At 44.8% G+C, this 14770-nt stretch overlaps 1 protein-coding gene across 3 annotated transcripts in view; it reads left to right on the top strand.

The window, feature by feature from the left end:
• GAB3 (GRB2 associated binding protein 3) overlaps positions 1-8397 on the top strand; it is a 53096-nt gene extending 44699 nt beyond the window's left edge. For all 3 annotated transcript variants that reach the window (XM_015860814.2, XM_015860813.2, XM_015860815.1), the window contains 4 exons: positions 484-565; positions 1810-1912; positions 3135-3248; positions 4058-8397. In XM_015860814.2, coding sequence (XP_015716300.1) covers positions 484-565; positions 1810-1912; positions 3135-3248; positions 4058-4174 — 416 coding nt within the window. In that variant the 3' untranslated portion in view covers positions 4175-8397. The remainder of the gene's footprint in view (positions 1-483; positions 566-1809; positions 1913-3134; positions 3249-4057) is intronic.
• Positions 8398-14770: the final 6373 nt, after the last annotated feature.

The following is a 14770-nucleotide window of genomic DNA, read 5'->3' as shown; positions in this document are numbered from 1 at the left end:
CTCAGAAATTTGTTGAGGAAATGCTACATGAAGCGGGAAGAGAAATTCAGAGCGCTGCCAGAAAGTGGAGCAAGCTCATCTCCTTTCTTAGAGGGTTTTGAGAACTGAGTGGCAAAGGTACACTAGTGTGAGCTGTGGTCCTCTCCACATGTAGCACCTTTGGGTTCAGAGGAGAGCCCAAAGCCTGGACCTGAAAGTGAACTGGACTCTTCTTGCAGGCAGCACGTGCTGAGGCAAGGACAGAGGTCTTGTAGGGCATTTGTTTTCCTAATGCCTGTTGTACTGATTCTGTTGGTTTTGGGTTAATGAGGGACTTTGCTTTCCTGCACTGACTGAAGCAGTCATCTGTTACTGATTTCTATCAGTTAGGTTTTGTTAAATACTGTTTCTTACAGTTATTAAAAAACTGCATTTTCCTAATCAGCCCATGCTTTTCCCGAGTCTTGCTCTTGCAAATGTAGCTTCTTTTATATCTCTTTGTAGCACGGCCACCACCTTTGGACTTGAGAAACCTCTCCACAATCCGAGAACATGCTGCCGTGACCAGGATGTGGACTGTGCCTTAGTAAGTCAACAAGAAACCCACTGTTCCAATCTTTCAAGCATTAACACTGTGGAATGGAATTAAAAATAACTGATCACATTCCACGAGATACGGTTTCCTGGCAAAGTCCACAAACCAGAATTCCACAGGGTTCCTTCCAACATCCCCCAGGCTTTTGCTGTCTCTAAAAGTCAATGCTTTCTGTCAAGACAGGTAGCTCCAGTGAGCTGAGCAACATGCATTGCTACCAGCAGGGATGTGGGCTGGGTATCTTGCAGATAAGCGTTTACTCAAAACTCAGTATCTTTTGATGGTTCCTTCAGAAAAGACCAGGGCTAACCTGTGCTCTGGAGTGCTTGTTGTGATGGCTAAACTTCAACTTCAGTGAATTCATGAGCAGGGGAAGTCACAGCGAGATGCCTGGGGGAAAGCCTGGCCGTACTGATCCCTCTCCAGCCCAACCCTTGCAAGCTGGTAACCCCTCATCTGCCTGCCGCAGGCTGTCTGAAGGGTAGCCAGTAGCCTCCCTTCCCAGTATCCCTGCTGGAGAGCCACAGTTAATGAGTGCTGACACAGTGCAGAGTCCTGAAGGATAACGAGCTCAGAGGGAGTTTGCATGTTTTGCATTAACAAAACTAAAAAAGAACTATGTCCGGAACTAATAAAGCAGAAGGAATTACACTGTTCATGCTGCACGAAGTAGCCATCCAGTTTCCTAGTAACTAACCCCATTGTGCCAGCCTGCAATAATTCACTCATGATATACTCCTGACTGCAGTGTTAGTGGAAGAGATTTCCCTGAACAAGGGCTGAGCTGTAGCCATCTCTACACACAGTCAGCATGTGTTTACATGGTGTTCAGAGCCAGCCAAGTCCCTCTGCATTCCCCTCCAGTAGCTAATTAATTTGTGTTAATCTCCAAGAAGCGGGTACCCACACAACAAACTGCCCCACTGGCACTTGTTACCCAAATGAATGTTCTTTGTGCCCCCTGATGGAGAACGACTACAATATTTTATGCTTTCTGTCATAACAGAGGTGGTAAATGTTCATAAAAAGGAAAAATAAAACAAAATAAATAAAATAAGACACTTACAAGATTCTAACACTTTTTCTAGAACTAAGGAATATTTTTGGACATCCTTTCCATAAAGGCTGCAGCATTAGTGTGAGTTTATTCACCATATGGACTGTGTCAGGCTTTGGCTTCATTTCAGAGCATCTGTAAGATGCTTCCTTAACCTCTCCTGTGTTTTTCTTCATAGCAATCGAATGAGCTTTATCTCACCAGAAAGAGACGGTATTAATTCAGCAAGAATATTTGCCAATTCAGTTTCCGGAGAAGAGGAAGAAAGTTACATTCATATGGTAATCTTCATTTTCACACAGCCATCCTTTGCTTTATTCTGTTCTGTCACATTGATAGAGAATGTAGAAGTTTGTTTTCTAAGAAAAAATGTTGAGGAGGTTTGTCCTTTGCCTTCTGTTTTAACAAAAATGATGAAATGGTTTTAAACCAAAGACAGTGGGACCAATTTACAGAGAGATAAGGGGAGCCCTTCTTCTGCTCTGCAGAACTCAGCTGTTCGCCCACGAATGTTGCTGAGCAGTTCCAAGAGATCACAGGGATCAGCCATATTTACATGAGAACTCATTAAGGCGAAGGCAAATGAAATCTTTTCACCTTTCAAAAGTGTGCCCTGCAAAATCTCCAAGGAAATGACAGAAAGCCGTTAGCGCGCTTCCTAAAGAAACACACCAAATATTGTGCAGAAACAGAACACCCATTACAGCGTCCTATTGCTTCTGCTTTGGCTGGTGGCACTAACCCCACTTCCCATCCCACGAGAGAAGAACATCTGGCTTTGTGGCTTCCTTTTCTTCATTCACTCTCCAGCCATATCTTGCAAAAGACCAGAACCTCAGTTTCCTTTGAGTTTTGGATAGAAATTCATCTCAAATCCCTCATTCTGAGCCACTGTCTGCACATTTGTCTCCAGAGCTGAAGCCCACCAGCAATGGCTATTTAAATACATTGCAGAACTGATCACAGAATCTATAGACAATCGTCTCAAATTTTAACCCACATCTTTACTAGATCAAAACCTGCTCAAAAGGACAGTTCCAGGTGTAACTGCTCCCCTTTTGATTTTTCCAGTCAGTTAAAACTCTCCATGTCTTTGCGATCATCTGTTAATTCCCTGTCCCTCTCAGTTGCTAGATTTGGATGAGTTACCCCCATGAGGGTTCAGCTGGCACCCCTGCAAATCTGAGCCTTCCAGGGTCTTGGGGTGAGAAGCTGAGCTCCTTCCTAAGAAAACTGTCTAAATCAGAATGAGATTCAGCATGGTTTGCTTGTTTTGCTATAATTACCAGGAGGAAAAGGCACTCTCCATTCCCTTATGGCATGTGACAGCTAATCAGCACTACCCTACAGTTAGTCACCAAATGCACCTTTGGCACAGACCGCCCTGTGGGTGCTGGCTGTCCTCATTCGTGCTGTTGAGAGAGCCTCTGCTTCCAAAGTTGTCCTGCTTCCTCCTGGGATCACACTTTAAGAGCATTAAAAGTTTCTCTTCTTTCCTAACAGGAGCACAGACAGGCAACATCTCCATACAGTGGTGCTTTTCCATGGACAAGGAAATCTAACCTTGATTACTTAGCATTGGATTTTAATTCTGCTTCCCCATCCCCTGTACAGAAGGTATGAGTCCTCTGCAAAGAACCCCAAACCTCCTCACTATGTATCTACTGGGAGGAAAACAGGATCCAGAGCTCGCTAGGTACCCTAGGGATGTGCAGCAGTGAGGGCTTGTGGGCAAGTTTGTTTGGTGCTTGCAGGATCTCTGCATGCTCTCCCATTTTCACTGTGTCTCTACAAATCCTTTCCTGCTAGTTTTCCCCCAAATCTCTTTGCAGTAACAAGTTTACAGCCCATGATACACTCACCAGGTAAAACTGTACCATCTCTCGCAACATAGTAAAATGTGCATCCTTATTCTTGCATCTCCAAAAACATTTTAATTTCTTTAGCAATGCTGAGAAAATGCAATCCTTGCTCCAGAAAGTTTACAGCCTGCCCAGGTGGTGAGCAGGTACCACTGCAAGCAGAGAATACTGTGTGTTTGGGAAGTTTTCTGTCCCATAGGTCATTTTCCCTGTCAACTAGCACTGCTGGAGGCAAGAGACATAGGGACAGCGAAGCCTTTTTAGATGTGACCGTCCCTCTGGTTAAAGTGCATGCGGGACTGCTTGCTTGACAAGGATGGTAATCTGCATTGAAACAGCCAGGACAGCCATTTCCCTCACTCGCATGCTGGGCTGAGCAATAAGGTGGCCAATGGTTGACTGTAGCTCAAGCAGGCTGTAAAGCAATGCTTTTGTCAGCTCATGTTACTGTGAGCTTCAGGGTGAAGTGAAGCAATCAAGAGAATAAGGGATAGCAGAAAATCGAGCTGGGATCCCTTTTTGCCCTAAAATGAATGTGATGTTTTTCTCCCTCATCTCTCACAGAAACCGTTTCTTTCTGAGGAGCAGAGAGTGGACTATGTCCAGGTAGATGAACAGAAGACTCAGGCTTTACAGAACACTAAGCAGGAATGGACAGATGAGAGGCAATCAAAAGTTTAAAGGAAGATTGGGATCTGGAGGAGGTTTTTTTTGCACTGGAACCATGATGTCAATGAAGCAGCTATCACAGGGTTCAAAGGCAGAGAGAGTGAAGAAGCTGCACTATGCTTGCAGTCTCTGGAGGAGTGGCATTTTTACTGGAAATCTTTGATTTCATCTGGAAATAGTATGTTGAATGAGTGAGTGCTTCACTGACGTTTAAAGTAATGCATTACTCTTATTACTGCCCTTACTGGTAAGCTACATGGTACCATTTCTGGCATGATTTTGGGACAAGTCAGACACTTAACGTTAACAAATCCACTACAAGTTGCATTAATCTAGTTGGTCCTGCCTTTTCCCTCTGTTGTATAATTCCTAGTTGCTGTTTTTTTTTACACTCCTTACAAACACTGTGGTTGTTCAGGCTGCCTGTGGCAGCAAGCATCTGACAGGTATCGACGACTAATCAACTAAGGGCTAAAATACTGAAACAGTAAAAAGAACTTTTTAAATGTATAGCAAAGAGAATTTTGGAAAATATTTTACCCCTGTGTTTAAAAGGTCTGACTCTGAGCTGATGCTGTCAGAAGCTCAAAACAAGACTGCGTACTGATGGGACTGGGATGTGTGGGCATTGACCCTCTCTGGTTGATGACCATCGTGTTAGGTTTCTCTCTGCTGTGGCTTATCCTTGTCACCTCTCACTCTGATTACTACTGATGTTTTCTCCGTATCTTGAGGAGTGTCCTCAGCACAGCACAGCTGCTCCTCTAGCAGGAGGCTGCTGACACACAGCTCTCAGTTGGCTGAAAAATAGAAAGGGAAGCTGTGAGCCTGTTTCTACAAGTCTTGGGAGACCTGGCAAAGGATCAAGAATGCTTTCATTCAAACTGCAGAAGAAATGCGATTGGAATTGCTGGTAGCAGTCATCAAACTGATTGTTTCATCAGGCTCACCCCAAAATATGGAAAATTAAGAAATCAACGTGGTCTGTGAGAGGCTAGCAGGCCTGCCAAAAGGAAACAACAACACATGAGGACATCTGGGTTCAGGAAGCTTATCTACTTTGGGTCTTGTTAGGGACACTATCTCAGGATCATGTATGTGTATAGTTTGACATATTTAACTTTAAAAGCTTGGCTGCAATCTATTTTAAGATGGCACATAGCCACTGCAGAACTGGCAGTTTGCAGTGCAGTGACCCACACTGGATTTCATCTTTGCTCATGCAGGTAAGTCCCACTGGTCACAGAGGCCTAATCCTGCCAGCATGCAAGATTTCCTTGTTGACAAAGCTAAGTTGCTGGCCCCCTCATTATCATCAGACCTACTCAAAATGCTGATCGACCAAGCAGTAGCCATGGAAACATCACCACAGACATTACTGGCACTGAAGGTACCTTCTTACTTCTCTCCCTACAGCCCCTGGGCTCACCAGGTGGGCTGAGTTGCATGTCCTGTAGGAAGGGGCTGCCTCAAGAGCAGAAACACTGCTTTCCTCCTACCTCAAGAGATCTGAAGTGCTAGCAAATCTTGCTGCTTACATAGATCAAATGCAGAGTTGGGTACCTGGGTGACATCTTGCAGGAGCGATGAGATTTGCCAGCACCTCTACTGACCCTGTGGCAAGCTGGCAACATAGGCAGAAATTGTCCTGGGTTAGAGATGCTTAGAAAACTGGATTTATGCTGCAGGATGTTCCCTCTTCTCCACCCCATCTGAAGCTCTAGAATGAAAGTTGATGTCCAGAAAAGTTTCACAAAGAATCCATGCTTTTCAGCATAAGATCTGGTGTGAAAATTAGTTTCTGAAATCCCTTTTTTCTTTTTGGTCCTAAATTAAACCCAGTGTAGGCAAGTGCTACACAGCCATGCCCCAAGTGGGGCTGTGGGAGAGGGGAACTGGACTGTGGGGATCCACACCTCCAGGGGATGTAGAAAGCACAGCTCACAGGGCCATGCTCACAAGGACTTCGGCCTTTCTGCTCAAACAAACTGCTGTCATAAAGTGTATAGATAATAAAATGTCACTGAGAGCTTGCAAGGCGTGCTGCAGTATAGAGCTCAGATGAGGTGTGTATTGTGGTAGGGGACCATCACACTGAGGAGCCTTGTGAAGTACAGAAAGCATCTGTAAAGGGCAGGATCAATTATGCTAAGCTTCTGCAGAGCCCAAATTGCAAAGCAATGGCATGCTAGCCTTCAATTCAAACTACAGTAGCGTGCAAATCAGCTCATGTTCTACTGGAGTATTTCTTTTCATGCTGCCAGAAAATCTTCTGAAGTGGAAAAATACCAAGCTAGTGAGGACAACAGACACATTTATTATTGTGGTTTGTTGTAAAACTGTTTAAACGTGGACAAAACTTGGCTACTGGGTCAATCAGAAGTTTATGAAAGAGCAAGCTCTTCTGGTTTTGCTTTCTTAAAAAGACATAAAAGTGCAGCTTGGATGTGGCTGTCCTTCAGCCAGTCCCCTCTTAAACTGTGTGTCTCCTTCCTGCTCCTGGTGCTGTCTTGTCTCCATCAGACACAGCTTACTGGTTTGTACCTTTCACTTTTAAACTAAAAGTTAAGTTTGGGGTTATGTTCAGGCTTCTCAATCAAGGTCTGACATCTCCAGAGTCCATGAGATGCATTCTTGTGCAAGTACAACATGCAAACAGGAACAATTTGAAAAAAAAAAAAAAAAATTACAAAAGAAGTTTAAAAGCAGAACAGTCCTCCCTGGAGGCTGTTTTTTCCCTCCCATGTAGTCAAATTCTGCAATACCCCAAAGAGGGTAAAGAAAAGGAGGATGGCATGAGGATGGCAAAGGCCCTCTGTTGCAGTCACCCTCATCACTGGAGACAGCCTGATATGGAGCAGCAACCCTGCTGTGGTCAGTCAGTGATGGATCTGGTGGCTGCTGACAGCATCCCTGCAACCTGCTGGCAGGAGGGGAGATGCTGGAGGGAAAAGGAACCAGTACTTTGTTCATTCTGCTCCTTGGCCAAAGGCAAAAGAATCAGCCTTTGACATATCTGAAAACGCAGCAGAGGCAGGAGGCCAGGCACACTCCTTGTAGCATCTTCTGTTTGCTGTAGGGCTATTGTTTTGTTATTTGTATTTCTAAGATATCAGGGGAGCTGGTGCAGAGGGAGGCTCTGCAGTGATGAGTATGGGACAGCCAGCAGCCCTCTGTGAAGCTCCTTTCCCCTGGGGACCTGGTATTGCCCACCTCAGGACCTGTAGTCCCTTCTCCAGCATCCCTGGGGGTTCACATTCAAAGTGGAGAGGAGCATTAAGCAAGCAGAGTGGGCTCTGTTTACTTAGCTGTGTTGCTCTGTGGAGCTTGCAGATGCAGCTGATCGCATGACAAGGAGGACAGCAAGCTGAGCAGTGTCATTGCCTGTGGCCAGTGGGCACAAAAACACCTGCCTGAAATAAATCCTGCAGAATCATTGAGAAATTTATCTGCTCTGAATTTCTCTCCTGAAGGCAGCAGGAGCTCTTAATGGGAGTTGCACTCATTCCCAAGGCCTTAATACAATTAGGGTTTAATATAGAAGTTCTTCAGTCGTTCAGTGATCACGCAGTGAGCAAAGAGCATAGCAGGATCCAGGACTCTTTTTGCTTTTTGGACTGAAATGTTCTTTACATTTATAACTCCTTTATTACAGGAGATGGCATTAAGTACCTTACAGTCGGATAGGAACACTTTACCTGAGAATGTCTACAGCCATTGAACTTGAGCCGGGTGGTTCCCACCAGCTCACTTTGCCAAGGGCAGAGCCTGCCCTCCTCAGTCCCGCTTGCGTCATAGGTGTGGGTTTGGGAGTTGCATTAACTTTATGTGATTCAGTGGTTTAGTAATTCAAAGACCATCAGATGCTGTGATGAGAATGAAGCACAGGGCAATGCCTTTCCTTTGTTCCCCTGTTCCGCAAAAATTGCTCAGGTTAATAAAAAAAAAAAAAAAGAAAGAAAGAAAGCCACCAAAATAGCAGACTTCTGTCGTTTCAAAGCCAGAATTTTTTTTGTTCAAATATAACTTACACCTTGTGCTAATGAAGCATTACACTTTTTCGTATTTGTAAATCTGTGGGGAAGCATTAAGCAGTCATCACTGTTACCAGGGGGAAAGTCATTGACAGAGGGGAGGAGCTCTCCCTTCCTGATGTTCCATTGCGATATTTGTTGTATATATTTGCACATTCAACTCTGTATCCTTCCTTTTCTAATAAATTAATATAAAATGTAGCTGTGATCTTCAATTATTTTGATAAACAAAGGGAAATTTGCCACGTTTTTCAGTGAGTTTACCACATTTTTCATTTCATTTTCCATTTTCAGTCCCTTATTAAGCTGTGACTTGTTTGGACATAAAGAGGATGCTCTTGGGTTTCTCATGCCTCTCTGCTTGTTCCTTGTGAGCTGCCTGGCAGGGACTCAGCCTTGTCTGCACTCCTGTACTGCCCGTGATCTGTTGGTGCATCTCTTGCCAAGGGTTTTATATGTTAATGCAACCTTTGAGTATTTTCCTCATGAGTGTTTGTTGTTGCACTTTGGATTGCATTCAAACATACTTCACACTTCGCTCAAGAGCTGAGCCACTGGGAGTGCGTGTGGCTGTGCTGCAATCTAGAAGTGGCTGATGTTGCCATTGCTGCTCTTGTTTCTTTGATTCCCTTCCCTCCCCAAGTGGGCATCACAGAGCACGGGGAGACCTACTCACTGTTCGGACATGGCATGGTAACAAGCAGCTCTGACACTTGTGTAGACCAAGAGAGACCAAGAGAGGAAGCCTCCAGAAGATGAGGCTTGAAATGCTCCCTTGCATAAAAACTTTGCTGCAAGCTCTTGAGAGTGGACTTTAATTTCTGAAAGAGATGAGATCTGAGGGAGCATTCTTTCTGGCTACAAACTACTTCCTTAAGAGTGCTGGGCAAACTTGATGGACTGAAGCCAGCAAATACAGCTCCCAGAAGTGGACAAGAGCTCCTCAGCAGAAGGTGGATCTGGCTTTGGTGTGTGTTTTATCTGCAAGGATTAGGCCACGAGCAGGGAGCAAGCAGCCTGTTTGCTGTGCAAAAATAAGATGTCAGGGTTTTTAAGTTATTTTAAAAAATAAAAATTAAAAAAAATGAAGATTCATCATTTCTTTGGTTGGACTTCCTCTGCAGTTAGTCAGAAATCATCAGGAAATGCCAGCTAAGGAAATCCTTCCCAAACTGCGTGCTCAGCATAAGGAGCGCGTGCAAGCAGAGGGAGCAGTGAGGCACGGCTGAGCTCCCAGGCAAAGAGCTGGGAGACAGGGACAGCTCGAGCAAGTACTGCACGTAAAGTGGAAGGGCAGGGAGACAAAGCAAAGAGGAACTGGGTGGTGAGAAACAGATATACATACAAAGTGTCATTCCTATAGATGACACACTGGGTAGAAATGTAACGTATGTGAATAACCAGTTTCATGGGCTACAATGGGCTTCATAATATTCAATTTCATGGGCTACAACAAAGTCTAGATCTTTTCTAAAAGCAAACACTTTAATTCATAAAATTATCTGCGTTGCATTATTCTGTTGCAGGTTTTTTGTTTGTATGTTTTTGGTTTTTGCATTTTTAAGCTCCTTTTTTTTCCCCCATCATCCTGAGCTCTCTGCCTTGTGCTTCTCCGTATGAAGCAGACCCAGTCTTTAGGGCTCAACTTCAGGGGCTCTTTGGCATCCCAGACAGCAGAACCCCAGCCCACGCCTGCAGCACCCAAACAACTATAATACAAATAAGGACAATAACCTTTGCTGTCAGAAAGGCAAGCAATGTCCCAACCCTGAAAATACATATTTATTGGGGTTTATTATTTATTATTATTATTTATTCTGGTCCAAGGACCAGCAGGCTCAAAGGACCCCACGAGCTCCTCCTGCCTCTGAAAGGCACAGCAGGTCCCACAGTTGTGAAGGGCCTTCCCGTAGGGACGGCTGTGCCTGTGAGGAGCTCTTGGAACAGGGGCACTGGTTTTATTTGATGGATATGTAAGCTGTCACATAAGCCTGAAAGCCCTGTGCCAGCTCCTTTTGCTGCATGAATGAGAAGGAAATCACATCCTGCTGCTGGCTTCTCCCCCTCTAAGCACCTGGCTCTCAGCCTTGCACATGGACAGGGAAACCTGCAGCCTTAGAAAGAGGCAAAAGGAATCGAACTCAGCCAAGAGATTGCATACAGACACTATCTCAGCAGCCAGCAAGAGATGTGGTCAGTAACACCAGCCCAGTGTTAAGCAACCTGTTTGTCAAACAGCAGCCCAAGTGCTTTCCGGGGCACTGCCCGCTTCCCCTCATGCAATCTGTCACGGTACAAAGGGCCAAGGCTGGGGCAGGCACAGAGACATGCAGCCAGGAATGTTCTTGGTCCCAGAGTGAGGCCACTCCAGACAAAAGCAAGACCTGCTTGGATTTTACAAAACCATCTTGGGAGCTGCCACAGGATTCAACCAGCAGAGAGACCTGCTTACATGCTGCATATGGGGTTTACTTTGCAGCTCCTGTTCTTGTTCTTGCTATCACTCTTCCACTCTCACTTGTACACAAGCAGCCAAATGTTCATACATATCATGTTTTCACCCAGTGCCATGTAGGCTTTTGTGGTCTTTGGGCTTTTTCCAAAACACCCAGTGCAGGCTGATGCCAAGCGCACACTCTGGGTGCTGGTGGCAGCAGTAACGCATCTCCCTAGGATGAGATTAGCCCAACACAGATAAGCTGAAGTTGCACACAGTCCGTTGACCTGCCCTGGTGCAGCAGCAGGCAGCACAGCCCATCTTGGGGTGCTGTGATGTTGCGGTTAACACGAGCGTAAAGACCCATTGTAGGGCTTTTAGCAGCCAGGTCCACATGCCCTGCGAAGACACAGTGTTCGCTCAGTACCCCACCTCACCTGTGCTATGGTGGCAGGAAAGAGAGGTGTGACAAAAGAGGATCACTCTGTAACCGAGAGACAGGCAATGAATGAATTAAACTGTAGGAAAAAGCTTTAGTAGGAGTGCATGCCTCATTACCCACTGGGAAAGCCATGCTTCAGGCCAGGTTTCTCTCTGGTGTGCATTACACCAGAGTGATTAACACGGTGATTAACATGGTGTGAGCTCCCATGGAGCTTTTCCTGTGGTTAGGACGTTCATAATGTATGGTTTCTCTGATGTCTTATAAACAGCGGAGCTGTGTCGCAACCTTAGAGAACTCAGCCTTACAAAGACACAAACCCATAGAAAGTTATTACTGATCAATCTCTTCTTTCTGCACCCCACGGAGCAGCTTGTCAAAACCAGCATTTTCCCATAAGAACAGATGAAAGGAAGAGAGGGGACTGGCAGATAGCTCAGGCTCCCACCCTTCATCTGCCTCCAGGTGCTCTCAACTGCTTCACGAGCCCCTCATCTCACCAAAGTTCCTGGCCCTGCCAGTATTTAATTGAGTTAATTTTACATTCTATAAAAATCCATCTTGGCAATTTTGAATCCAGCTTGTTTCAATGGCGTTGACTTACTCCTTGTTTCATCAACAATGACAGGTAATTAAAATAAGCACTTTGGTTTCAAACACTTGTAATTCTCTACCATGTACAACCACTTCAACGTCTTCCTCTCAGAATCATCTTTTCAGAGGTTGGTGTGTACTTAGTAACACAGTGAGATGCCTTGAAGGCATTCATGAGTGCCTGAGTTCATTTATCCCTGGCTTCTTTATTTTTTTGACAGCCAAGATAAAAGATATGTGCTGGTTTGCTCTTATCTTCTATTTTCCTGCGCACTGAAGGAATTTTATATGTTATGAGATGGAAGATTTTCCTTTATAGGTTTCTGCAGCCTTGTCCCTATTTATTCATGCTTAGCCAAATGCTTCATACGTAGCCATCATTCTTCATTTCCATTCGTTTATTTGGCATGCAAATAATGCCCTCGGGACTGTAATTTCCAGGATTGCTTTAAGCTGATTTTAATGCAAGATTTTTTGTTACTGTCAGTTTTATATGTATCTGAAAGCTACGCTGTTGGTTCCTTCGTCTGTTGTCATGGTGGCAGCCCCACAATCCAGTCAGTGCCCCAGCCCTAAATCCTTCTTCTATAAAGCAAGTACACACCACTTCCTTGGTGGGGATGGAGACATCTCAGATTTCTTTGGGCCAGTACAACGATTTGTGTAATCTTATTAGCTGATGAATTTAGCTGTCTTTGTCCTCTGGGTTTATTACATCTGTGGTTAAAATGGCCAGTGTTAATGCAGAACCCTGGTGCTGGTCCTGACCAAGGGTCCTCCAAGCTTCACTCCTTACCTCCAAGCATGGCCAGAAAGCAAATTCACATGCAAAATACCGGTTTTGCTGGTCAAAACAAGAGTCTACCAAAAACTGCAGGCTGCGTTAAAGGACAAATTGCATTGCTGCTCCTTGTCTCTTTCTCTGAGACACAATTTTGGTTATTCTGCTCCGAAAATCAGACGATTCCAAACCACGGTGTCCAGCAGGCTGCAGGCTGAGAGGAACGGTTTGCAAGCCACTACAGCAAGTCTCCACCTCTCCTGCTTGGAAAGGTTTTTGAAAATTCCCTAATTACAGCCAAATCAGCCCCAGACATATGGCTGCAGCACCTGCACTTGTGTGATGCTGTTGGCTAAGTTTCCCAAATAGCCTCTTGCAGAGAGGCCCCCTGAAATGAGTGTTGGGGTGATGGGAAAAGAATGGACCAAGAAATGCATCAGTCAGCTGTCAGCCCCATTCCCCTGAAGTATGTGGAGGAGGGCTAGCAAAGCTATTTTCTCAGATACCAGTTATGGTTTATTAGGTGCCAGGTAATGCTGGCAGTGACTGTCACAATCACAGCTGCTCACATGTACACATACAGTCTCATACAGTCTTTCAACAGACAAACAGCTCATCCTGGGAGAGCCTCAAAGCTGAGTCTGAGCTCCACACCTTACCATTACACCGAGACTAATCCTTGAGCCTAAACATCAGATCCTGAACTTGTGGGAGATTCCTCGATCAGCTTCTGCTTTTCTGAACTGATGATCCATTTTTAAACTCATACTGTAACTGACCAAACTGGAACATGTTGGGAAAAGAAAGAAAGAAACTAAAATAAAAGTAAATAACAGCATTTTCTTCATATTGTAACACTGATTCTGATTTCTCTTTAAACAAACAAACAAAAAACCACTAATTTGTATTTTCAAGGAGAGAAGACAAAGGGCATAGCTCCAGATTATTTCTTGCTTTCCTTTCTCTTCTTTCTTTTCTTCTTTTTCTATTCAAAGTCAGCAATTTAAAATCTCACCCCTTAGTGGCAGCTTGGAAGGCAGAAGTTGGAGAGGGGCTCCCAGCTCCAAGCACCAGTGCTTCCCCATTGCACTTGTGTCCACAGGAACTTCGGGAAGGAAGAGGCAGAGGAAGCGTGACTTGCCCTCATGTGACAGAAGATGAGAAAATTAAAGAGTGGTTTATACCAATCAGACATTGCTGAGCACAGAGTTCATATTTCCGGAGCGCTTTGAAAAGGGGCTTAAAGGCCCCATGGATTGTGTCCAGTTTTGGACTTCCTGTGGGGTCTAAAACCAGCCCTGAAGCAAACTTGATCACAGCTCAGGGTCTCTTCATTGTCCTGGAGGATCAAAGAGGATTAGCATAGAAGGGCTTGCTTTGAACACTGAGCACAGCTGGATTTCCCAGCAGGTGTTGGGACCACTCTGAGTGCTGGAGCAGGCTGGGATGGCACAGGTGTCCTCTTAAAAAGCTCCACACTGCCCTTGGCATGGCTTACTGCCGTGTAGCTATGACTCTTGATGTCAAGCTTTTCAGCATAGGCAAGCTTTAGCTTTGGAATCTGGAAGCAGCTCTTTTTTGGACTTCAGAGAAACACACCTACATGAGGTGCTGAAATTGTTTTCCCTTTTGTTTTCAAGAAATATGCCAAGAAGAACTTAGCCATCCTGGTTATGTATCTAAACCTCGTATCCATATTTTACAATACGGACAGAGGGAAACATAGACCTTTAAAAAAGACTGGCAGAGTATCACACCCATAAATCCAAGTTGGACCACAGTGTGACATTTTCTTTTTTCATGAAGAATTAGTCATCTAGCAGGCTGACATTCTCATTTTGACTGCAGAATTTTTAGATGATGCTCATGTCTCGTTTCTCTCTTAAAGACCCTTGAATCCAACAGCCAATCTCAGCTGAACCTTGGAGATGTAAAGATCCCACAGATACTCTGCTTTTATAAAATAACTGGAAAACAAGCAGTCAAGCAGCAAGCATTACCAGTGCCTCTGCAGGGAGAATGGCTGCAGCAGAAATTCTCCTCTTATCGCTTAGGTGTCAGCATGCTCAGGCAGGAAACCAGCTGGGAGCCTCCATGGAAGTAGTGAGGAAACCAGGCTCTGCTACTTGTGCTGCTCACAAAGTTGTGTTTCCTTCCCTTGTGGGCAGGAGTGGAAGCAAGACATATTTCAGACACATTAGTGCCCAAATCTCTGTGAGAAATAAGTCCACTTACAGCTTATGTATCTGTGGGGGTGCTTTGCTGTCCTTCAGGAAAGAAGCTAACTGCAGTTGTTCATTTGATTATGTCAGACTTAAAC

The sequence above is a fragment of the Coturnix japonica genome, chromosome 4, assembly GCF_001577835.2.
Source record: "Coturnix japonica isolate 7356 chromosome 4, Coturnix japonica 2.1, whole genome shotgun sequence".
NCBI classification, from domain to species: Eukaryota; Metazoa; Chordata; class Aves; order Galliformes; family Phasianidae; genus Coturnix; species Coturnix japonica.
This window is presented reverse-complemented; position numbering and strand designations above follow the sequence as displayed.